Consider the following 26,411-nt stretch of genomic DNA (forward strand, 5'->3'; position numbering starts at 1 on the left):
CCATCAATTTTTGTCAAAAATGCATATATTTTTTTTCTCGTATCTTAAAGGACACACGAATAAGAAAACGAATATGTTCCTCACGAGACAATATTTAATGTGCTATTATGAAAGATAAACAGATAAATTAGTACACAGCTTTATTTCTCAGGACTGTAACAGAAATTAGGTGTACCACAACAGACGTTTCGTGAACATAAAACATTGTTGCACAGAGTCGACAATACACTCTCAGAGCAAACAAAGGCGGCTTTTGCCGTAATAATCATCGCAGTTCCACAGGTGTTCCCAGTAACCAGTTTGAATACAGCCTTTGCCTTGTTCAACATGCCTAAGGACAAGTGCTCCGACAGTGTGAAATTGCGAGGATATGTTCGAGAATTTGGAGAGAAGTTCTTTAGTACTGATGTGGCTCTGAGCACTATGGGACTTAACATCTTAGGTCATCAGTCCCCTAGAACTTAGAACTACTTAAACATAACTAACCTAAGGACATCACACAACACCCAGACATCACGAGGCAGAGAAAATCCCTGACCCTGCCGGAATTGAACCCGGGCCTGGGAAGCGAGAGCGCTACCGTATGACCACGAGATGTGGGCTTAGTACTGATGTATTTTGTAAACTGTGTGAAGTTAAAGTTAGTGCAGAAAAGCACTTTAATGTGCAACAACACTGAAGTGCTGAAAATAACAGCAAGCAAACGCTGTTATTTGAACAGACAGGTCAATCATCAACTGTGCAATCATTCTGCAAGTATTTGTGTGAGGTGATGGTGTCGTGCAACAACCCATTGGAAAAGCTCAAGAATCCACACTTCAGACGGTTCTTGGAGAAGTACACAACACATCCAGTACCAGATGAATCTACACTGAGAAAGAACTATTTATCCATATGCTACAATGATGTGCTTAACAAAATATGAATTACTATTGCTGAGCTAAAGATCTGGCTGTCGATAGGTGAAACTATGGATATTAGTCGGTGATATATTGGAAATGTTGTTGTTGGTGTTCTAAAAGCTGATGGCCCTGGAGATATGTTCCTACTAACGTGTGAAGTTCTCGAAAGAGGAAACAATTAGAAGACTGTTATTTTGTTTGACAACTCTCTGAAGCCACTGTGGTCGGATGGTGTGAAAAGAGACAACGTTTTGCTGCTTGTAGTAGATGGTGCTTCATATATGGCTAAAGCAGCCAAAAGGCTTCAGATTCTCTACCCCAGTTTGGTGTACGCCACTTGCATTGCACAGAGTTGCTGAAGAGATGCGATCAAATTACCCTGACGTGGATAAACTAATTTCCTGTGGCAAGAAAATCTATGTGAAGGCTCCGCTACGGGTGCAGAAATTCAAGGAACAAGCACCTTCAATGCCCCTCCCACCTGAACCTGTTCTTATACAATGGGGTTCTTGCCTTAATGCTGCTGAGTATTAATGCACCAATTACAGGCAAATAAAAACAATCTTCTGTGAGCTTGATAGCAATGAAACAAGTGCTATCAAAATTGTGAAAAAAGTTTTTACAGACACATTGTCTCGAAACTTGGAATACATCAACACCAATTTTTCAGTGATATCAAAAGCCATCAAACAACTGGAAGCTCTTGGCACTTAGCTATGTGAGGCCCTGAGTATTGCGCAACATGTGCAGGGTGAGTTGGGTCGAGCTCGTGGTCATGTAGCTGACAAAGTGAAAACCAAATTGTAAAGTGTCCTCCAACAGTATCCTGGATATTCTAAACTGTGCAAAATTAGTGACAGTCTTTCTGGGAATGCCGCAACATTTGAAGATACTGAGACAAAGCTGAACTCCAGTGACCAGGCTGCCTTCAAATACGCTCCAGTGACATCTTGTGAAGTGAAGAGGAGCTTTTCCAGGTACAAAACTATCCTCACCAACCACCGTAGATCTTTGACAATGGAAAACCTGAAAAATGCACCTTGGGATCCAGTGCAACTTTGCAGATACTGAAGATTGACATACGGTATTAAATAATGTGAAATGCTTTAAATGCTATGTAGAAATAAAAACATTGTTTTACTGTTTTGATAGATGATCTTTTCACTGAACTTTGTGTTTAGAAAATAAAACATTCAGACATTCAAAAAATAGGTGCAAATTAGCCACAAACTCTACAGTAAGAAAGAACTATACTTACAATATTTTGAGAAGTGAATTTTGTATTACTTTATGGTGAATAAAAAATTAAATAAACAAACAAGAATGCTTTAAATAAACTACTATTAAGTCATATTTTATTTTTTAAGGTGATATTTATTTAAGTTTTAGGTCATAAATGGTTGTAAATTTCACTGTTTTTTTAGGTAATTAAAATCCAGGCCCTATACATTACACAAAAGAAAACTGAAGGTTAACCTGGTATGACCAATATGGAGACAACATAGAACTGTGGATTCCTTCTTGGAGAAGTGGAAGGAAGGGCCCCATGCTGCAGATTCTCCTCGACAGGAGAAATAGAAAGCAATAGCAACAAACAGTAGTACTTTGGTAGGCACTGTGATCGCTGTACAAGGATAATAAAAGTTAATGATAGACTGACAGTAAAGATGATAGTAGATAGACAAGCAACAGAAAGAACAATACAAATAAAAATGGAAAAAATACTATTAAAGGCAAGAGAATATACTAATAATAAATAAAATAAATGTTCTAAAAAACACTAATGGAGGAAGAGAAGGTTACACTAATATGTAGAGTCAAGTTGTGTGGAAGAGACAGTGCATGTGCTGAAGAGCAAATTTTTATCTCTGGGGTTCAGAGAAACGGGTGCTAGATGTTAAAACAGAAATGGCCCAGCAGTATAGCTCGTTCCTGGAGTCATTCTACACATCACTCTCAGTCTCTGGTAAATGGATTCCACCAAGACAGACAGACACAGTACTCATTACTCTGAACATGAGAGATGTTAACTCCTAACCCCCCCCCCCCCCCCCAAAATATATCTTATCATGTGACATCATACACACCAGGCACACTCCATGAGCATGCATGAGAATGTGAGTCCTGCAAACAACTGGTGTCAGAACGTCAAGAGGGGCCGGACGTGTAAATTAGTCAAACTATGAACACAAATTATTTACAATAGAATAGAGAGACTCATAGAAACAAAAATTGGGGAAAGTCAGTTTTTGTTCCAGAGAAATATAGGAATATGTGAGGCAGTACAGACCCTAAGACTTATAAAACTGCGGATATGAAAACCTACATTCACAGAATTTGCGGATTTCAAAACATCATTTGACAATATTGAAAAGAATACACTCTTTAAAATTATGAAAGTAGCAGGAATAAAACACAAAGAGAAAAAGGTACAGAAACCATACTACAATTAATAGTGTTGAAAAAATGAAAACAAGACAGTTACTGGGAAGAGAGTTAGACAGGATTGTACATTATCTCCAATGTTATTTGGAAGTAAACAAAACTAAGGAAAATTTGGAAAGGGAATTAAAAACTTTGAAGTTTGCCAATGACATTTTAATTTTGTCAGAGGTAGCAAAGGGCTTGGAAGATCTTTTGGATGGGATGGATAGCAAAATGGTTCAAATGGCTCTAAGCACTATGGGACTTAACATACATGGTCATCAGTCCCCTAGAACTTAGAACTACTTAAACCTAACTAACCTAGGGCACTGATGACCTCGATGTTGAGCACCCATAAGGCCCCCCCCCCCCCCCCCAACTAACCTAGGGACATCACACAACACCCAGTCATCACGAGGCAGAGAAAATCGCTGACCCCGCCGGGAATCGAACCCGGGCGCGGGAAGCGAGAATGCTACCGCGCGACCACGAGCTGCGGACGGATGGATAGCAGTTGAAAAAGAGGTTATAAGAGGAACATAAACAAAAGTAAAATGAGATGAAGTCATTAAATCATGAAATGCTGAGGGAATGATATCAGGAAAATCTTAAAACTATGGATCATGGTAGTAAGGTAGGTACAGTATGTCTTGATTCCCAAAAAGGATTTGCCTCAGTAGCATATCTGGATTTATTATCGAAAGTTCAATCATTTGGCATATCAGGTGAAATTCATGACTTGATCGAGGCTTTTCTTGGTAGAGAGGTTGCATCTCGCCTGGAGAGTCATTAAAACGTGTAGAATTAACTTCAGATATGTCCCTGGGAAGTATGCTGGGACGCTTGTTGTTGTACATTAATGACCTGGCAGGCAGACAACATTAACAGTGACCTCAAACTTTTTACAGATAATGTAGTTACCTGTAATGAAGTACTGTTTGAGAAAAGTTGCTTATGCAGGGTGGGGGCAGATGAAAGTGTCCCAGGGAACAGAGTTCCAGGGTATAAAGAATCACAGCAGAGGAGAGGAAATACAGTACTAACCTGACCATAACAGATGTTGAAAGTAACCACAATTCATCTCTTGGCAGTTTTGGGCCCTGGTCAGGAAGTTTCTGAAAGCAGATTGAAGCTGGACTGTTGGAATTGCTGCAATCTCATCTAAAATGTTCTGCTGCAGTTCTTGAAGACTATGAGGGTTGTTGCAATACACCTTAGAATTGAGGGCTTTCCATATAAAGAAATTTCAAATTAACAGATCAGGTGACCGAGGGGGTCAGTTAGGGCTGTGACTAGACTCACCTCTGGTAACAACTCTGTCAGGCATGAAGATTGTGTATCTCTGCTCCAAGGTTTGGTCGTTTGTATAGGCAGTTGCTCCATCCTGTTGGAAGTAACTGAGGTCTTTTCCTCCTCTGTTAATGCTGCCACAAATGGTACACAATCGTCCACACCATGTTTTTTTGTCCCATGCTGTACATTCTGTCAGATCTTGATGAGATTTCAATGTGGTGCAAATGTTTGTAACTTACTTTAAATGTGTGGGAGAAGGGGGTGGGGGATGGGGGTGGTGGGGAGGGGGGAAGAGTGTGGGACTCACAGCATTGCTGAAACTGGTAGCCAAATAAAATAAGTTTGGAAACTAAATGGCTGAAAGGAATTGAATTTGATATCCTGTATCAAACAGCCATGTCCCGCAACCATCTCTGAAAAGATGGACATACAGAGTCAGCAAAAAGACAAACGGGCCATATTGAACAAACAGAGGGGGGTTACAGGAATAGTCAGAGGTTTTGTGGATCCACGAGACAGCCTACAGAGATATTGAAGAAACTGAAGTGGCAAAGACTTTAAGATACACTTTTAGTTTTCATTAACCTTGCGTGTTTCGACTTTCCATCATTTACAAAGGCATTGTTATGTCAGTCATATAAAAAATTAGATACACTGTATTACATCAACATTCTCGAGCACAAGACACTGACATAATACAGTGTATCTCAAGTTTTTTTTTTTTTTTTTATGACTGACATAGCAATCTCTTTGAAAATGACAAAGTCAAAACATGTGAGGTTGATGAAAAATAAAAGTGCAGTCAAGACATAAGCAAAGTTACTAAAAGACAAGCCCAGATGGCCGAATCGCCTCATGGCATTTTCATGCAAATTGCAGCTGATTTTAAGATAGATGCAAACTATCTTGAGAAAGCCTAATTAGAAAGTTTCAAAAACTAGCTTTAAATGATGAAGTTAGGAATATACTACAACCTCCTACATACTGCTCTCATAAAGATTGCAAGGACAAAATTAGACTATTTACAGAGCACACAGAGGCATTTAAAACAATCATCCTTCCTAGTCACAATATGTGAATGAAACAGGAAGAGGCCCTAACAACAAGTATAATGAAAAATATCCTCTACCAAGCACCTCAGGCAGTTTCATAAGTATTGATGTGGATACAGTAAATATCAAAACATCGAAAGTGCTAAGAGAAAAATTTTTCCAACAATACCAATGGAACACCAAGAAAGAAAAATGGAATAAATACAATAAAACTGTAACAGCAACATTCTACATAATGTATCTTCTAATCAGACTTACACCCACAGTTAATGACAGCTCATGTTGCACCACAATAAAAACCTGGGAAGCTGCCAGATTGTGATCTGTCATACAGACCTACCACACTTTCGTCAATGTATGTAAAACACAGGAATGTCTACTCAAATATAAAACAGAATCTTAGTTTGAGGCACAGCATCTTCACAGACAGTCATACTGGTTCAGAAACAGAGACAGGCACACAAAGCATTCGTTCCATGGTGACGTACATCCAACTCATCCTTGCTGATACATTAGCAATTTCCATATGTCAGTTTCTCTCTATCCCTTTTGACCACCAATCTCGAACATCACTACTATTCCAAGTACATTTATTCACAAGTCGGATCATGGCGCAGAACATACACACTGCTTGTGCAAGTAGAACAAGTAAAAGGCACCCCAAGGCTCTGTCCTGCCCCACTGATGTTCAACTCATTCACAGCAGATGTTCAGTTTTCAACACAACTAGACAAATATTACAATATGATGTGTCAAGACAATATGAGTATGGTCAAAATATTAAACAAATTGTTTTTTCAATACTGCCTCAACATTTTTCCACACAAATTATCTGTGAGTATATGTTAAAGATGTAAGGCAAACAGACTATCATGGGTGTCACATATCAAATATACAAGCTAAAAATGTAAAGGAGTCAAAAACACTATGAGCAGTGACACACTAATTAATACATATTAAAAATTATAACCCAGGGACCAAGCAAAATAATGTACAATATTTTGCTCAAGGGCAAACTGGATTTCACAGAGAAAGATCATGGACAGATAACATTTTACTCTCAAGTCATATCAATGAAAAACAAAAGAGAAACTCACTTTCTACTTATAATTATACACAGTATCCCAAAGGAATGGTCATTTTTCACAGATATGATAGGAATGATCATTCGAAGAAAGAAAAAAAAAGGTCCTGTAAACATTACATACCTTAAGTGCTCTGAGCACTTTTTTATCTTCACTTCTGTAAAACATGTCTCTTCTGCTGAATAAGTGCTAACAGCTCTTAGAGTATGCACTTTAGAGCCCGTGTTTACTACTCTTTTGCTTCAAAGATTGTTCCTGTCAACTCCTTGAATACTGACTGTCTAGGGACACCCAATATAAAAGCACTAGATCAAGTTAACCATGGGAAATTGTGTATCATTCTGGAGGAAAATGGAACTACATATGAGGTTTGAGAAGAGCTTTATGTGAGCTATATTTAGTCCAATCTTGTTTTTATGATTCCTATGGGAACAATACATAGGTGGCTGAAGAATATCTTCAGATTATTCATATAAAACTAGTTCTTGATACTTTGTAAACATGCTTTCATGGGATGATAGTCGTCTATCTTGAATTGAAGCATCAGCCAACTAAAGTTTTTTCAACATTTCCATGAAGCTCTTTCACAAATCAAAATAACCTTTGATCAATCCTGCCACCTTTTTTTTTATATGTTTAATATTCCTCTCATTAGTTTTACTTGGTATGGTTCCCACAAACTTGAGCAATATTCTAAAATGGGACACACAAGTGATTTGTAAGCAGTCTCCTTTGTAAACTGACACCCTTTCAGTACCCTATCAATAGTCCTCCACTTGCCTTTGCTAGGACTGAGCCTATGTGATTCATACCCCTACAAACTGTTACAATCATGTACTTGTACAAGTTCACTAATTCCAACTGTGACTCACTGACACTTCTTTTTGCATTTTTGGAAAAGCACAATTTTACATTTCTGAACATTTGAAACAAATTTCCAATCTTTGTAGTAGTTTGAAATATTATCAAGATCTGACTAGACACTTGCTCAGTTTTTAGGCAGTACTTCATCATACACGATTCCATCATCTGGGAAAATGCAATTATACTAAAGGTAAACAGCGGTTTAATAAAAAACTGGGAACCACACTGTAATTTCCAAACCCATTGTTATTCCTGTATTCTTTGAACAAAAAGAATATGGACAGCACAAATGAGGTTCTTGAGAAGAACAGTAGGACACACATGACAAGACAGAAAAAGGAGTACAGACAGACATAATGACAAAATTATGAGGTAAAGACATGGCACACAGCACTACAGAACAAAATGAATAAATGTCTCAATCTCAATAAGAAGTACAAGTCGTAAAGGGCTACACAGCCTAATTAGTGATTGCAAAAGGACTACTTGGGAATTATTGAACAGAAATAAGCAGTAAATTATAAACACAAAATAGCCAACATATGCAACCATTGTTAGTGAACATATTCAGCATAGTAATATCTATCACAAATACAACCTATGTAATATACAACCTACTAGTTATCTAATTTATGAGGTGGATTAAAAAAAATACCAGAATAAAAAACAATTCTGCTCCAGTTCTGTTACCCCATGGTTGTAAATGGCCCCTGGATCTAGCTCCAGATATTATTAAAAATAGTTGGTACCAAGTCATCAGTTACTTCATTTATGTATTCCAGTAGCTCCTGTACAGGCCACACTGTCAGTTGCACCAGAAAGGTTCTTCAGTAAATGACTAAACTGAAATTAAATCATCTGAAAACTTTCAGACAGTGTGGTGATACATATCACTTTGGGAATGAAAAGTATAAAATCTGGTGTCATAGGTAAAAGCAAGATATGGTGTGGGATTATTAATTTATTTGCATGTGGTGAGTCATGTTAAGGGATGAAGTGCGTCTTCAAGATGGGACAACAATTGGAGCAACACTGCAAAAGGATATACATACTTGGACACATGAATGGAAGTTCTTCCAGTGACTGAGTTGTTTCGTTTTTGGACGTAAAAACAACTAGGGTCATACACGCTCATGTCACAATTGTAGAACATGAAGACAAAGAGAGGAGTTAAAAATGACTACATGTTACTCCCAATCAACAGAAAAGAAGACAGCTAACAACAGGGGCATGGAGAAATATCTATAAAATACACCACAAAGAAATGGAAGTCCTGAACTAAAAATTAAATGTTCTTTGCCATACTGCTAGAACATATAAAAAGTAAAACACAGTTGACAGCCTGCGCTAGTTCGCTAAAATGGCCAATAACTCAGACAGCAAACACAAACGAGAACACAAGTGGTTGAAAAAAGGGCATTCCTTCAGGAAATGGCAGACCATCAAACATTGAGCGCAATGAGCACAAAGTGGAATGGAAGCTCCACTTAACACTTGGTGATGGCTAAAAAGACAGTGTCCAATACACAACCTAGCTACAACGATCTCATGGTGAGAGGGCCGAGAGGAGGTCGTCCAAGCACACTTGGAGAGGCTTAATAAGCCACAGCTTGTTCCCATGAAGGGAGGACCAGCGGTGATGCCAAAGTGACACCACCTGTTGACAGACGGTAACACAGAGATCATTGGAGGGAATGTAAGAACTAGCAGGCTGAGGTATGAGGACTGCAGCCTTGGCGGCAGCATGAGTGGCCTCGCTTCCTGTCAGGCCGATGTGACCAGAGGCCCACATAAACATCACAGTGGCTCCATCAAGACTGATTAAGTGAAAGCTTTCCCGGACACGTAGCTCTAAGGGATGGATGGTGTACAGCACACACAACTTTTGAATGGCACTGAGAGAGTGAGAGCAGACAACGCAATTGAAAAGCCTGTGTTGCCAGATGTACTGCATAGCCTGATACCAGGCGAAGAGCTTTGCTGTAAGTAATAAGCAGTTTTCAATAAGCCAATACCAGAAAACGTTGGTGCCAATGATGAAGGCACACTGGACACCACAGTCAGTCCAAGAGCCATCAATGTACACAAAGGTACTATGGCAAAGTTGCTTGTGAAGCTTGTGAAATGAAGACGATAGAGCGAGGCTGGAGTAGAGTCCTTAGGAAGCGAATGAAGGCCAAAATGAACACAGGCAACCTCATGAAGCCTAGATGGTGGAGAGTTCACACCCATCGGTAAAGTGGCAGGTAGCATAAAGTTAAGCTGCCGGAGCAAGAGCAGCATGCCTATCAGCTGACGTTAGAAATGGGCGGTAGTTGGAAGGAAGGTGTCTGTCCTAATCGAACTTAGGTATGGGTATGACAGTGGCTTCACACCAGCATCTGGGAAACGTGACCTCTGCCCAGATGCGGTTGTAAGTATGAAGCAGAAAGTACTTGCCCACCAGAGAAAGGTGCTGCAACATATGAATGTGAACATTGTCTGGCCCTGGGGTGGAGGATTGGGCTGAAGTGAGAGCATGATATAGCTCCCTCATAGTGATGGTTGCATTGTAGCACTCATGATTCTAAGAAGAGAAGGGTATCACCCAAGTCTCCTCTGCTCATTTCCGATGGAGGAAGGCAGGGTGGTAGTGGGAGGAGCTCAAAAACTCTGCAAAATGGTAATCCAAGGTGTTGGAGATTGCAATAGGGTCCACTATGACATTGTCTGCTACTGTCAACCCAGAAATTGGGGAATGGATCTTGGTCCCAGAAAGCCGTTGGAGGTTGGCCCATACAATTGAAGAGGGAGTTGAGCTGTTAAAAGAACTAGTGAATGAAATCCACCTAGCTTTTTTGCTATCCCAAAGAACCCAACAACACTATACACTCAACTGTTCATAATGTATGCAGTTTGCCATTGCAGTATGATGGTTAAAAATGCGGAGATCACATCTCCATTCACAAATTGCACCGCGGCTTGCCTCAGTCCACCAAGGGGCCAGGACGCGCATAGTAAAGAGGAAGTGCGAGGAATTGAATGTTTTGTGGTCGTAAGGATAACGTTTGTAAGATATTCTACCTGGTCATCACACCTGGGGAAGTATTGTTCATTGAAGGTCACCAGGGAGAAGTAAAGCCTCCAGTCAGTCTTAGTAAGCTGCCATTTAGGCATGCATGGGGGTTGGGTAGGAATCAGCAAACGGAGAGCACTTGGGAAATGGTTGCTTGAGTATGTGTCAGAGAGAACAGACCACTCATGATGAAGGGCAAGCTGGGCAGTGCAGAAGAACACATCCAAATGGGAACAGGTGTGTGTGTGTGTGTGTGTGTGTGTGTGTGTGTGTGTTTGTGTGTGTGTGTAGTCTGAAAGGAATGTGGGTGCTCCTTCATTAAGGCAGAGGAGGTTAAGTTGATTGAGGAAGGGCACCTCTCAGACAGGTTCTGGGAGAACCCGAAAGATGTGCATTGAAGTTACCAAGCAGCAGAAAGGGTTGAGGTAGCTGCCCAATAAGCTGAAGGAAGTCTGCCCTGGTGACATCAAATGACGGAGGGGAAAAGATCAAGTAAGGAAGGAGAAGGCAAACTGCAACAGCTTGAAGGCGGGTAGTGAAGGAGATGGACTGACTATGAACAGCATCCCATATGAGCAGTGTGACTCCACCATAAAAAGTAATGCAGTCCTCAGCGGGAAGGTCAAATGGACCAGGAAGAAATGTGAGAGCTCAAAGCAGTCAGGAGGATGCAATTTTGTTTCCTAGAGGCAGAGAAGAAGCACACACTGGCATTATAAGAGCAGCTGTAAATCCTCTTTGTCTCATCAATGGCCATGAACGTTCCATTAAAGGAGAGTCATAACAAGGAAAGGGAGGAGGGGAAAAATGAAGGAGTGTCACATCAGCGGCTGCAGGGTGCAGAGGCTGGAGGATCCTGCTTCATGTGGTCTACACAGGAGTCAGCATTCTCCCTGTCGATCTGCGGAGTCAAGGGCAAAAAAAAGGTTGGCAGTGTGCACTGGCAACACAGAGGTCAGCTGCGGCAACATAGAGGCCAGCTTCATGAGGATATCACGTAGTGACACCGTCAAAGAGGATCTTCGAGTCGGTGAAGGAGAAGAACATTTGCCTTTGTTTGATTTTTTAGAGACTTTCTGGTTGACAGAGGAAGACTCGGATATTTTCTGGCCAAAGGGATGTAGGAAGTCTTTGCAGGAGTATTCCTTCTGTCCTTTCCAGCCAGCCGGTCGTGTAGCAGGTGACTTCACCCCATGAGGTGAAAGATTCGTGGCTTGTTGCACAACTGGACAAGAAGAAGGTGATGCTACCATGACTCTGGAGATTTCACAAATGCAGTGCTGAATTTGAGTTCACATGTCTGCGTGGCCATGTGATTGATGGAGCAAGATGTAGCAAGAACCATACTGTAAGTGGCAGATTGTAGAATACAGGGTTTGCAACTAGCCAATAACTTGCGAGTGATTGAGTAAGGCACTTTTTCCTTTACCCAGATCTCCTGGACAGCCCACTCCAGGCAGCATAGTCACCATTGCAGTTGACACAGTGGGGAGGCGGAAATCAACCTTCTGAGAATCCCCACCACAGGTTACACATTTGGCCCGGTGTCGACAGGACATTTGATTGTGGTTGAAATGATTACTGTGATAACTTCATAGCCAGTTTTGATCTTGGACAGAAGCACCACTCTATCGAAACATCTACATTTACATCCATACTCCGCAAGCCACTTGACGGTGTGTGGTGGAGGGTACCTTGAGTATCTCTATCGGTTCTCTATAGGTTCTCCCTTCTATTCCAGTCTCGTATTGTTCGTGGAAAGAAAGATTGTCGGTATGCCTCTGTGTGGGCTCTAATCTCTCTGATTTTACCCTCATGGTCTCTTCGTGAGATATACATAGGAGGGAGCAATATAATGCTTGACTCCTCGGTGAAGGTATGTTCTCGAAACTTCAACAAAAGCCCATACCGAGCTACTGAGCGTCTCTCCTGCAGAGTCTTTCACTGGAGTTTATCTATCATCTCTGTAACACTTTCGCAATTACTAAATGATCCTGTAATGAAGCGAGCTGCTCTCCGTTGGATCTTCTCTATCTCTTCTATCAACCTTATCTGGTACGGATCCCACACTGGTGAGCAGTATTCAAGCAGTGGGTGAACAAGCATACTGTAACCTACTTCCTTTGTTTTAGGACAGCATTTCCTTAGGATTCTTCCAATGAATCTCAGTCTAGCATCTGCTTTACCAACAATTAATTTTATATGGTCATTCCATTTTAAAACACTCCTAATGCCTACTCCCAGATAATTTATGGAATTAACTGCTTCCTGTTGCTGACCTGCTATATTGCAGCTAAATGATAAAATATCTTTCTTTCTATGTATTCGTAGCACATTTCATTGTCTACATTGAGATTCAATTGCCATTCCCTGCACCATGCTCAATTTTTTGCAGATCCTCCTGCATTTCAGTACAATTTTTCATTGCTACAACCTCTCGATATACTATAGCATCATCTGCAAAAAGCCTCAGTGAACGTCCGATGTCATCCACAAGGTCATTTATATATACTGTGAATAGCAACGGTCCTACGACACTCCCCTGCGTCACACCTGAAATCTCTCTTACTTCGGAAGACTACTCTCTATTGGGAATGACATGCTGTGTTCTGTTATCTAGGAACTCTTCAATGCAATCACACAATTGGTCTAATAGTCCATACACTCCTACTTTGTTCATGAAATGACTGTGGGGAACTGTATCAAACGCCTTGTGGAAGCCAAAACACAGCATCTACCTGGGAAGCCGTGTCTATGGCCCTCCGAGCCTCGTGGACAAATAAAGCAAGCTGGGTTTCACACAATCGTCTTTTTTGAAACCCATGCTGATTCCTATAGAGTAGATTTCTAGTCTCCAGAAAAGTCATTATACTCTAACATAATACGTGTTCCAAAATTCTACAACTGATAGACATTAGCGATCAGTTCTGCACATCTGTTCGACATCCGTTCTTGAAAACTGGGATGACCTGTGCCTTCCTCCAATTTTTGAAATGCTACGCTCTTCTAGAGACCTACAATACACCTCTGCAAAAAGCGGGCAAGTTCCTTCACATACTCAGAGTAAAATCGAACTGGTAGCCGATCAGCTCCAGCAGTCTCTCCTCTTTTGAGTGATTCTAATTGTTTTTCTATCCCTCATGCATATTGTATGATGGTTCTGAACTTTGTCCACTGATCCTCAACACTATCTTTACTTGAGATAAAACTTTTGTGTTGAGCTGCCAAGTACTCTGAAATCTGCTTTTTGTCACTTTTGCTAAACAGAAAAATCTTCCTACCTTTTTTAATATTTCTATTTACGGCTGAAATCACTGATGCTGTAACCACTTTATGATCGCCGATTCCCTGTTCTGCGTTAACTGTTTCAAATAGTTAGGGTCTGTTTGTCACCAGAAGGTCTAAATTGTTATCACCACGAGTCGGTTCTCTGTTTAGCTGCTCAAGGTAGTTTTCAGATAATGCACTTAAAAAAATTTCACTGGATTGGTTGTCCCTGCCACCCGTTATAAACGTTTGAGTCTCCCAATCTATATCTGGTAAATTAAAATCTCCACCCAAAACTATAACATGGTCAGGGAATCTACTCAAAATATTTCCCGAATTTTCCTTCAAGTGTTCTCCCACAACAGCTGCTGAGCCAGGAAGCCTATAGTGATATCCAATTACCATGTTTGAGCCTGCTTTAACTGTGACCTTCACCCAAATTATTTCACACTTCGAATCTCCGTCAATTTCCTTCGATACTATTGCACATTTTATCATTATAAACACACCTCCCCCTTCACTGTCCAGGCTGTCCCTGTGGTATACATTCCAATCTGAGTTCAGAATTTTATTATTGTTTACATCTGGTTTCAGCCAACTTTCCGTCTCTAGTACTATGTGGGCATTGTGACTATTTATTAATGAGAGCAGTTCTGGGACCTTTCTATAGACACTCCCGCAGTTTACTATTACCACATTAATACTGTCATTCCCTGTTGCATTTTGCCTGCTGCTACCTTGTTGCGTCTCAGGAGGCGTCTTGTCGGGCCTAGGGAGGGAATTCTCTAACCTAAAAAACCCACATGTACTCCGCTACCCCTGTAGCCGCTTCCTGTGTGTAGTGCACGCCTGACCTATTCAGGGGGACCCTACATTTCTCCACCTGATAGTGGAGGTAAAGAAATTCGCACCCCTGATCTTCGTAGAATCGTCTGAGCCACTGGTTTAAGCCTTCCACTCGGCTCCAAACCAGAGGACCGTGATCGGTTCTGGGAACAACACTACAAATAATTAGCTCAGATTCCACACCGAGTGAAAATTTTCCAGTATCTAATTAAGAATTATATTTTGATAGCCCATAGTAATCCCATCAAATACTTGCATTTCTGAGGCATATCATATTGTACTACCACCAGATGAGTCATGTTTATCGTTTTTGTTGGCACCACTCTTTCAAAGGTAAGTGTACAGCCAGACAAAATGCAAGCTGTAAACATTTAAGAAATGTACAGTAATAAAAAAAGAGTGAAAAAATGTACCAGCCAAAAATCATAATAAAACTCATAACTTACTTTATAACTGCTTGTGAGGGTGGCAACACTGGTTCAGATGAGCCAATGTGTTGATTTTCAAGCTTCTTGTAACAGTCCTGGCAAACAAGATGATGTGATGTGCCAAGCTTAGGTACAATGACCTTATATTTGAGGCACTTTGCACAATACGAGAAGCCACAGTTTGGACAACCAACCTAGAACAAAAACATTCACACTGAAATATACGATTTCCACTCCCTTCCTCACAAAGTATGGAGATTATTAATCCTCCATCAGGCACACCCCAAGCAGGGACAAGGTTAGATGTACAGACTACAGTGAGTGATATTATTTTCATAGGCCACAAGTTAACTTACTGAAGGTCAGACCTACACTGGCTTAAACCTCATCCCCTAAAAGGAAGCTACTAGGTCTGAAACATGTCTGTCCCTGTGTAGAGTAGGATGGCATTCATATTGTTCGTGCAGGCTACACTTTTAGTCCATGTGACTAAAGGAGGATTAATAGCATCAGAAAACATATTAGTTTCCTCATGGGACACCGCCTTAACGTAGCACTGTCCGTGTGGGCGAGGAGATTTGTGTGCTCTGGATCCAGAGGACTATGCCAGCAGTAGCGAAGCTGCCAGCAGGGTCACCCATGCAGGACAGGCCAAAAGGGAGGAGCCAGACAAAGTGTGTCCCACAGTGACCTATCAAGCCTGTTTCCTGTCCTATCCTATCCTATCGTAAGACTATCCTTTTTGCTCGTCTTTTTCAATTCCCTACAATATATGGCAGGGAGGGCTCTAGAGGCATGGTGAAGCCAGTCTCCCTAAGCAAGTAAACCCAATACTAATCCAGGTCCTCCAGGTTGTGGGTTGATCATGGGGCTAACAACTCCATATCGGGAAACAACTCGTTGTTCAGCAACCAATTCACAGAAAGAACTGAACTAGTCTCAAAACTTATGACAACCAAGGCACGTCAAATGGCAACGATTTTGGTATATCAGAACATGGAATGTAAGAAGTATCCTTCAGGGGTAGCCAGTAGGAAGCTTGAGGAGGTACCAAATTGATGTTGCAGCATTGAAAGAGATAAGATGGAAACAGATGTGGTTGATCTCCAGCACTATACCTTGATCAATAGCAGGGAAGATGAAAATAGATTGGGAACAGGTTTTATGGTAAAGAAACCCATCAGTCTTGCCGTGATGAAACAATAAACCTCTGATTATGTCGACTGAGGCTGAAGGAAAAATTCTCCAAATTGTCGCTGATTAGTGTGCATGTTCCAATGGAAGATGCAGCTGAAGAAGAGAAAGAAGAACTTTATGAGAAATTGGAGCAAGTGTATGATAAGCTGCCAAAGTATGATGTCAAAATTATACTGGGGGATTGTAATGCTAAAGTGCGTAAAGAGAAAAAGGACCAACCGGTGGCAGGTCTTCATAGTAAACACCTGAAATCACATAACAATGGTTGGAAACATTGAATTTGCTTTTAGCAAAGGACTAGTAATTAAAAGCACGTATTTCACACACAAAGACATTCATAAGGAGACTTAGATATCACCTGATGGGTTGTTGAGAAATCAAATAGATCATGTACTGATAGATGGATGGCATGCCTCAGATATGCTGGATGTGATTAGCCGCCGAGGAGCGGATATTGACTCAGACCGTATATTGGTAAGAATCAAAACCTTAGAAAGGATTGCAGTTAAAGCCAGAAGAGCTGGGTCGGAGAAAAGAAAGGTCTACAATGTGGAAACGCTCAAAGATCAGAAGAAAAAGGAAGAGTATAGGAACAAAGTGCAAAAGAAGTTACAAAAGATCAGCAGGATGGAGGGAAAGGATATCAACGTACTATGGGAGGAAACTAAGATAGCTTTAAATACAACAGCTCAAGAGGTACCTGGAGAAACAGAAAAAACCCACAAATGGTTTGATGAAGCGATGTCAAAGGTGCTAAATAATAGAAATCAAGTTCCACAAAGTTTGTTAGAGAGACCTACATGAAATAAAGTGGCTATGTTTAAAGAGAAGAGAAGGGTAGCTAAGAATTTAGCATGAATTAAGAAGAGAGTAGAGGAAAGGCAAAGGATGGATAAATATAGAAGAACTTTGAAAATAAGCAGGGGAGGAAATTCTTTTATCGGGTGAGGCAAATAAAGAGAGGATATTAGCCAACGATGAACATGCTGAAATATGAGACAGGCAGTTCGATAGTTGGAAAGGAAAAAATAATAGAAACATGGGCACAACATTTTGAAGTGTTACTGTCAGACAGACACATCGTAAGTGAAGAACAAAATGGAGGGCCTAGAGAAGAAACTGAAGAAGAACAAGAGGTGGACGGAGATGATGATGCAGTGGACATAGAACCACCATCAATAGAAGAGAAAAGAGTCATTATAAAGCAACCTGGTAATAAGAAAGCTCCTGGACACGACCTGGTAATGGCAGAAATGATAAAACACAGAGGCGAAATATTAGTATGGAGGATACATAAAATAAATACAATGGCCTGGGAAACAGAGAAAATAACAGAGGACTGGACATTAGCAACCATCTGCCTATACATACGAAAGGATCACACAAGCAGTGTAAGAACTATTGAGGAATGTGTCTGCTTAGTATCGTCTACAAAATCCTTTCTACGGCAATAACAAGGACAGTAAGTATTAAAGCATAATGGATTCTAGGCAAGTACCAGGCAGGTTTTGGAGCTGGGAGGTCTACAGATGACCATATCTTTACAGTATGTATGATGCTGGAGAAGACTTATGAATATAATGTAAGATTAGACCTATGACAGAGTTAAAAGATCAGCACTATGGGAAACAATGCAGACATTCAAATTTCCTAAGAAGGTAATAAAATTAACTAAGATGACCCTGGAGAACAGCAAAAGCCAGGTTAAAGTTCAGTGTTGTCTGTCGATATCATTCCCAACGGAAGTAGGACTAAGACAGGGAGACCCACTATCTCCACTACTATTCAACCTAGTATTAGAGAATGCACCAAGATCAATAACCACAAACCCAGGAGGCAATATTTACAATAGACTTCTGCAAATCTTAGCCTATGCAGATGCTGTAGTAATAAGTGCTAGAAGTACAGAGACGCTCACATCAGCCTTCAAAGAGTTTGAAGCCACTTCCAAGAACCTTGGTTTAGAAATCAATGAGACAAAATCTTAAGTATATGGTAACAGAGAGAGAGATAAAAGAAACACCGATTATCTAGAGTTAGAAGGGTACAACTTTGAAAGAGTAGATAGTGTGGTGTCGCCGCCAGACACCACAGTTGCTAGGTGGTAGCCTTTAAATCGGCCACGGTCCGATAGTCCGGTAGTGTTTTGGCCTCCTCTAGTAACACGGTGTTGGCTCTCCTGCCAACCACAACAGATAGCTTTATTTATCTTGGTTCAGTAATAAGATCACAAAACAAAGTGGAGGCAGATATAACAAATCAGATTAAGGCTGCCGACGGATCACATCGAGCACTATATATCATGCTCAAAAATAAGAACCTATGTAGGAAACTAAAGCTGACACTACAAAACAGTGATCAACCAGCAGCAAGGCATGAGTACTGACAGAGGCTTTGGAGAAGAAACTAAGTGTATGGAAAAGGAAAGTGCTGAAGAAGATTTTTGGTCCTGTAAAAGAAGGTGAGATATGGCGAATTACGACTAATGAAGAAATAAGGGCTCTGTACAAAGAACCTGATTTGGTAACTTCAATCAAAGTGGAAAGGCTAAGATGGTTAGGACATGTCCAGCATATGACAGAAAAAAGGCTCCTGAAGAAGATGATGATGATGGGACATCCGGGTGGTAGGAGGAGGAGAGGATGACTGCATGTGAGTTGCTTGGAAGATCTGGAAGCCAACCTGAGAGCAGCGGGAGTGAGGAGGCGGTGCAGGTGTGCTGAAGACCGAGACAATTGGAAATCTGTGATTGAGGAGGCCAAGGACCTCAGATGACTGTAGTGTCATGGAAACAGTCAGTCAGTGAAACATATTAGTTACACTACTGGCCATTAAAATTGCTACACCAAGAAGAAATGCAGATGATAAACGGGTATTCATTGGACAAATATATTATACTAGAACTGACATGTGATTACATTTTCATGCAATTTGTGTGCATAGATCCTGAGAATCAGTACCTAGAACAACCACCTCTGGCCACAATAACGGCCTTTATACGCCTGGGCATTGAGTCAAACAGAGCTTGGATGGCGTGTGCAGGTACAGCTGCCCATGCAGCTTCAACACGATACCACAGGTCATCAAGAGTAGTGACTGGCATATCATGACAGGCCAGTTGCTCAGCCACCATTGACCAGACATTTTCAATTGGTGAGAGGCTTGGAGAATGTGCTGGCCAGGGATGCAGTCTAACATTTTCTGTATTCAGAAAGGCCCATACAGAACCTGCAACATGCAGTCGTGCATTATCCTGCTGAAATGTAGGGTTTTGCATGGATCAAATAAAGGGTAGAGCCATGGGTCATAACATACCTGAAATGTAACGTCCACTGTTTAAAGGGCCGTCAATGTGAACAAAAGGTGACCGAGACGTGTAGCCAATGGCACCCAGCCGGGTGATACGCCAGTATGGCGATGATGAATGCACGCTTCCAATGTGTGTTCACCGTGATGTGACCAAATACGGATGCGACCATCATGATTCTGCAAACATAACCTGGATTCATCCGAAAAAATGACGTTTAGCTATTTGTGCACCCAGGTTAGTCATTGAGTACACCATTGCAGGTGCTCCTGTCCGTGATGCAGCGTCAAGGGTAACTGCAGCCATGGTCTCCAAGCTGATAGTCCATGCTGCTGCAAACACCGTCGAACTGTTCGTGCAGATGGTTGTTGTCTTGCAAACATCCCCATCTGTTGACTCATGGATCGAGACGTGGCTGCACGATCCGTTACAACCATGCGGATAAGATGCATGTCATCTCGACTGCTGGTGATACAAGGCCATTGGGATCCAGCAAGGTGTTCCATATTACCCTCCTGAACCCATCAATTCCATATTCTGCAAACAGTCATTGGATCTCAATCAACGCGAGCAGCAATGTCGTGATACAAGAAACTGCAATCACAGTAGGCTACAATCTGACCTTTATGAAAGTCGGAAACATGATTGTATGCATTTCTCCACCTTACACGAGGCATCAAAACAACGTTTCACCAGGCAACGCCGGTCAACTGCTGTTTGTGTGTGAGAAATCGGTTGGAAACTTTCTTCATGTCGGCACGTTGTAGGTGTCGCCACCAGCGCCAACCTTGTTTGGATGCTCTGAAAAGCTAATCATTTGCATATCACAGCATCTTCCTGTTGGTAAATTTCACATCTGTAGCACATCATCTCTTGTGGTGTAGCAATTTTAATGGCCAATAATGTATATAATGTGATACTGCTGGAAAAGCAGACATGAGAAACAATGTAACTAATGCTAAGCAAGAACCTACATTTTCTGTTGTAACACATTAAGATGGAAAGAGGGAGATGTTCATGTCAATATGGCATAGGGCAAAGGCTACTCACAGAGCCTTAAATATCATACTATCAATGTAGATCAGACAAACAGAAATGTTTCAAGACAGAATTTCAGTACAAATCCATAGTATCCTGCTGGAGTAAAAATCAAAATTAAGTACAGAGTTTATTCTTTTATAAAGACGATGTAGAAAACTTCACTCATAACCACATGTGAAATTTCTTAACCAAATCTTGGGTGAAGACCACAAAAATTACCGACAGACATTTTGAAGAATATCACTAACATGACTTTCTTAGTTCTTGACTGTTAACTGGAGATTCAGAAAGATCTAACTTATTGAGAAACTGGGACAGAGTGATGTCTGAACTGTAAGTATTGATTTCTGGACATTTTACCTCAGATGATAACTGTGTTAAGGGAGACTGCGTATCATTCTCATCTCTCCAGTGCTCCGGGTTTCATCTTTTACAAGGCTGTTGACTGAAAACACAACCACTAGCTACTCATACAGAAAATGTCCAGCTTAAAGTGCTCTAAAACCAACAGTAATTTTCACTGATGCAAGAAAAATCTCACTCTTCCCTGGGCAATGTACTATGGCAGGGGGAATTTCCTCTTTCTACAGGCATGAAATTCTGTCTACATCAAATTTTCACATCTCCTGATTTAAATTCCTATCTGATTCAGTATTTGACATGTTTTTGCTGTCTTCAGTCCGAAGACTGGTACGAAGCAACTCTCCAACTACTCTATATCAAGTGCAAGCCTCTTCTTCTCCAGATAACTGTTGCAACCTAAATCTATTTAAACCTGCTTGCGGTATTAGTCTCTTGGCCTCCATCTTCAATTTTTGCCATCCACACTTCCTCAAACACTAAACTAGTGATTTCTTGATGTCTCAGAATGTATCCTATCAATCAATCCCTTCTTTTAGTAAGGTTATGCCAATTCTGTTCAGTACTTCCTCATTAGTTACGTGATCTACCATCTAATCTACACCATTATTCTGTAGTGCCAAATTTTGAAAGCTTCTATTCTACTCTTGTCTGAACTACTCATTGTCCATGTTTCACTTCTATAATTTCTCTTCTTCAGAGACACTTCACTTGTCAGACTAGCCAGTCTACTTTTCCTGTCATCTTTTATTTTACTGCAAACTCATCTCTTCCTTTTGCTGTCTCATTTTCTAATGTAATTCCCTTGGCATCACCTGATTTAATTCAATTACATTCCATTGTCCTCATTTTGCTTTTGATGATGTCCATCATATACACTCCTTTCAAAACATGGTCCATTCTGTTCAAATGCTCTTCCGAGTCCTTTGCTGTCTCTGACAGAATTACACTGTCATCAGCAAACCTCAACCTCTCCCACCCCCCCCCCCCTAAATTTTAACTCCTCCTCCAAATTTTTCTTTGGTTTCCTTTAACACTTGCTCAATGTACAGATCAAGTGGTGTGATAAGAAGTTCGAGACACACATCAGGAGTGGATCCCAGGGACCCATTCAAGTAGGATAAAAAGGTCAGGATGATGCCATGTGGTGTCATAAGACATTTGCAAGTCGAAGAAGACAGTGATAAGATAGTGCCAGTGGGCAAAAGTCATCTGGAAAGCAGACTTCACGAAGATCAAATTGTTGATGGCAGAATGGCCATGGTGAAAAATCCACTGGGACACAAGGTATCAACACAGCTGCTGGATCGCCATTGCAATAGGCATTCAACTGAAGGGGGTGTTCACCAAGTTTCAGGACTGGGATGATCATGCTTTAACACCACTGAGATGGGAGCTCGCCCTCACTCCAGATCAGAAGAAAATGGCTAAGACATGATGTTGGCAATGCACTGATCTCTTGGAGAGAGATAGATGCTGGAGGAGGATGATGCTTCTCTAGCTGTGGTTTGGGGATAATTGCCAAAATGAGTGGGAAGTCAATTCTCCCAAAGTGTGTGTTGGGGAAGGAGTAGGTGCAGACACCCCAACCACCATCAGAGCAAGTGTAGTTGAGCAGCCTAGACAGGCCAACAAAGAAGGCACAAAGGGCAAGGATACCACTGCTAGAGAGGATGACTTTGTAGCTGTACAAAGAATCACATTTCTTCCTGGTCTCTTGATACATCCGTCGGTCAAGAGTCTTGTATTCTCATTGGAAGACAGTGCAGTCCAGTGAACAGAGGGGAATGGTGCTTGTACTGCACCACCCAACAGACGCAACCACAATAATGAAACAATTAGAACACTACAGAAGCACAACAGAGCAATGTAGCAATGTAGCACAACAGAAATCAGCATCTTAGGTCTGCTCAGTTGTACTCAAGAAGCACAACACAAGAATCTGCTATGTTATCTCTATTGTGGAATTACTTGCCTTGACAGGTAAGACTATGCCTAAGATAACCAGCAAGTGTAAACTTCTGTATTGGGAATATCCGCTGCCCATGTCATAATGCATACACTTTTACAGGGATGTTCAAATTCTCTCGGTACAAAACAGACTACATACCACTACAAAGATGTTGTGGACTACGGAAGTGCCACAGACACAATTTGTGGTTTTAGAGGCTAGTGGTAACTACCGGAATATGATGATAATACATCTGACTATCAAAAAATACAAGTAACTACACCTAAAATGATCTCAGTTTCAGTGGAAAGTTCTAAGCAGTAGAGTATACACTGGACACAAAATCAGATACTCGACCTCCTCAACACTCACAGCAACAGAATAAAAACTTCCATTGTGTAACTTTACTATACAATGCATATATGTATAAAAAGAGGAGCTGTTGTGCTAGGTAATACTGTACAAATATCTTTCCAATTCAAACCCACAGCCAAATTACATAGAATCAGTTAATGGCAGTGTACTTGTCTACATTTTTAAATTATATTTCTTTTACGTCTCACTTTCAGAAATATAATTTACTCTCTTGTTTAACTGACATTATTCATCAGAGATAACTTATTTATGTAACAACCACACTACAACAATATTGTTGCATAACTTTAATATCAATGTATTAGGTCTTTTAAAATCCTCACACTTTCAAACATGAATTAAGTTCCTTTCCTTTCTAGAATGAACCATCTTCTCTCCTTTTTAACTCGAGACATGAAATATTCTCTCCTTGAAAATTAATTCCTGTTTCTTTGGGAATTAATACGAAAGTGGTTTGAAAAGTTTCAGAATGGAGTAGAAAAAAAGGTACTTGTAACACTGAAACATTTTTTATTTCTCAATGTAGTCTCCTTGTAGACTAATGCACTTGGTCCAACAGTGTTACAGTGATTTGATCCCATCTCAAAAATGAGTTTCCTCCAGGCCTGCAAAATAGTTGTCAACTCTGGCTATCAATTCTTTGTTTGAAGTGAATCTTCGTCCACCAAGAAAAATTTTCAGTTTTGGGAAGAGACTGAAGTCTGACAGAGCCATATCAGGTGAATAAGGTAGGTGTGGCAACAATTCATACCTCAGTTTGTGTAATTTTGCCATGGTGACTGCACATTTGCAGGTGCACATTGTCTTAATGGGAGATGACTTTCCTCCTTGCTAAACCTGCCATTTTTTCAAGGATCTTTTGTTGCAATTTGTTCAGGAGGTTAGCATAGTATTCTCCAGTAATTGTTTGCCCAGTGGGTAGGTAATCCACAAACAGAATCCCCTTCACATCCCAGAACACTGATGCCAATACCTTTCCTACCGAAGCAATTGTCTTTGCTTTCTTTGTTGCCAGATAATCAGCACGTTTCTACTGCTTTGACCGTTGTTTTGTCTCTGGGGTATACTAGTACAAAGATGGTCTATAACCGGTGAAAAAAATCTTGTTCATTTCTCCTAAAACAGGCCAAACATTGTTCCAATATGTCCATTCTCATGCGTTTTTGATCCAGCGTCAAGAGTTGCAGCACCCATCTTGCACATAATTTTTTTCCATTTCTAATTTTGCACTAAAAATGTGATATATCCTTTCAGATGACATCTGGCAAACGTGAGCAATTTCACACACTTTCAATTGGCAATCCTCCATGACCATTTTGTGCACTTTTGCAATGATTTCTGGAGTAGACACACATCTTGGATGAGCACTACGTGGATCTTCATCTAAGCTCTCCCAACCAAATTTAAATTCATCTGTCCACTTGGCAACAGCTGAATACAAAGGAGCGAAGTCCCCCAGTGTATTCTGGAAATCTGCTTTCATACTTTTCTTTACGAAGTACTTAATCACTGCTTGTATCTCCATTTTTTCCATCTTTGCAAATCACTGTGCACGAACAACAACAGAGCCACATCGCCGCCACAACTCTCTTACAAAAGCACTGACATGGCACATGTTTACAGGCAACAGTTCAATGAACATCACTTGAACAACTCGTTGTGCTAGTGCTGACCTCTCATGGTGATTCTGAGAACTTTTCAAACCACCCTTGTATCTTTACTTTTTATAATATTGCAGGCTTTTCTTTATCTAATCTTTGACTTCTGTTTACCACTTTACTTTACAATATTTGCAAACTGTTTGCATGCTATAAAATTGAAATTACTTTTAAAATATCATTGGACATTAAATGTTGGGCAAATGAGACTTGGAACACTATTTTTATTTTTAAAACTGAAACTGCTCTGTTGCCTGTTTTCTTTCATTTGCTGGTACAAGTCAACTTTGATTTTATGAGTGCTGGCCAGTCAAACAAACCCCTCCAAGTGGAAAAAAATTAAACAAAACAGAAATTTAAACAAAAAAACCTGGGCGTCACCACCACTTTTAAACTGCTTGGATTTTAGAACAGACATGAAATTAATCCCACTTCAAGTGTTGATTTTCTGCAGACCCACTACTACTGAAATTATTTAAAAAAACACAGCACTCACACAATAGGAAAGAGAATTAGCTTGTCCTCAATAACCACGGCTCTTGCTTTGTCATTCATGCTTTTATAAGTAAAGCTACTAAATTCAAGACTGTGTGGCAAATCTCCTAACAACTTATGAGGGTAATCCCAAAAGTAAGGTCTCCTTTTATTTTTTATAAGTACAGAACTCTGTTTGTGTTGCAGTTGGTCACACTGTTACGAAGAGTGCTTCACGCACTGTGTGTAAAAATGCGCACACCACGTTGAGGCGCTCAGTGTTGGCTTGGCAGCCGTTGAGAATGGAGATCCTGCTGGATGTTACTGCCAAGAGCGAATTGTGTGCAGTTATTCAGTTTTTGTACGCAAAGCGCAATGTGCCAAATGAAATCCATCGCCAGTTGATGGAAGTGTATGGTTAGCAGTACATGGATGTCAAACATGTCCATAAGTGGTGTAAAGAGTTTGCAGCTGGTCCAACCGAAATTCACGTGAACAAAGGAGAGGAAGACCATTAATTTCTGACGAGACAGTGTTGAAGGTCGAGCAAAGCTTGTGTGAAGATTGGCGGATCACCCTGGATGATCTCTGCACGTTGGTTCCTGAAGTTTCCCAAAGCACTGATGCAGCTGCAACAACGAGGTGAAAGAAGAGATTCATAACTTTCTGAACATTATGGCGGCGAGCTAGTATGACATGGGCATACAAAAACTGCCACAGCGTCTACAAAAATGCATTGACAGAAATGGTGATTACGTTGAAAAATAGCTAAAGGTTCAAGCTGTAAACTGATGTAAACTGTTGAAGCAATAAAAAGGTCTATGTACTTAAA

General features: G+C 40.7%; 1 protein-coding gene across 3 annotated transcripts in view; it reads right to left on the minus strand.

The window, feature by feature from the left end:
* The window catches only part of LOC126268238 (abscission/NoCut checkpoint regulator), a 131,228-nt gene that overhangs the window by 66,282 nt on the left and 38,535 nt on the right, over nucleotides 1-26,411 (minus strand). For all 3 annotated transcript variants that reach the window (XM_049973893.1, XM_049973894.1, XM_049973892.1), the window contains one exon: nucleotides 15,235-15,410. In XM_049973893.1, the coding sequence (XP_049829850.1) occupies nucleotides 15,235-15,410 (176 nt within the window). The remainder of the gene's footprint in view (nucleotides 1-15,234; nucleotides 15,411-26,411) is intronic.

The sequence above is a fragment of the Schistocerca gregaria genome, chromosome 4 (genome assembly GCF_023897955.1).
Source record: "Schistocerca gregaria isolate iqSchGreg1 chromosome 4, iqSchGreg1.2, whole genome shotgun sequence".
In the NCBI taxonomy this organism is placed as follows: domain Eukaryota; kingdom Metazoa; phylum Arthropoda; class Insecta; order Orthoptera; family Acrididae; genus Schistocerca; species Schistocerca gregaria.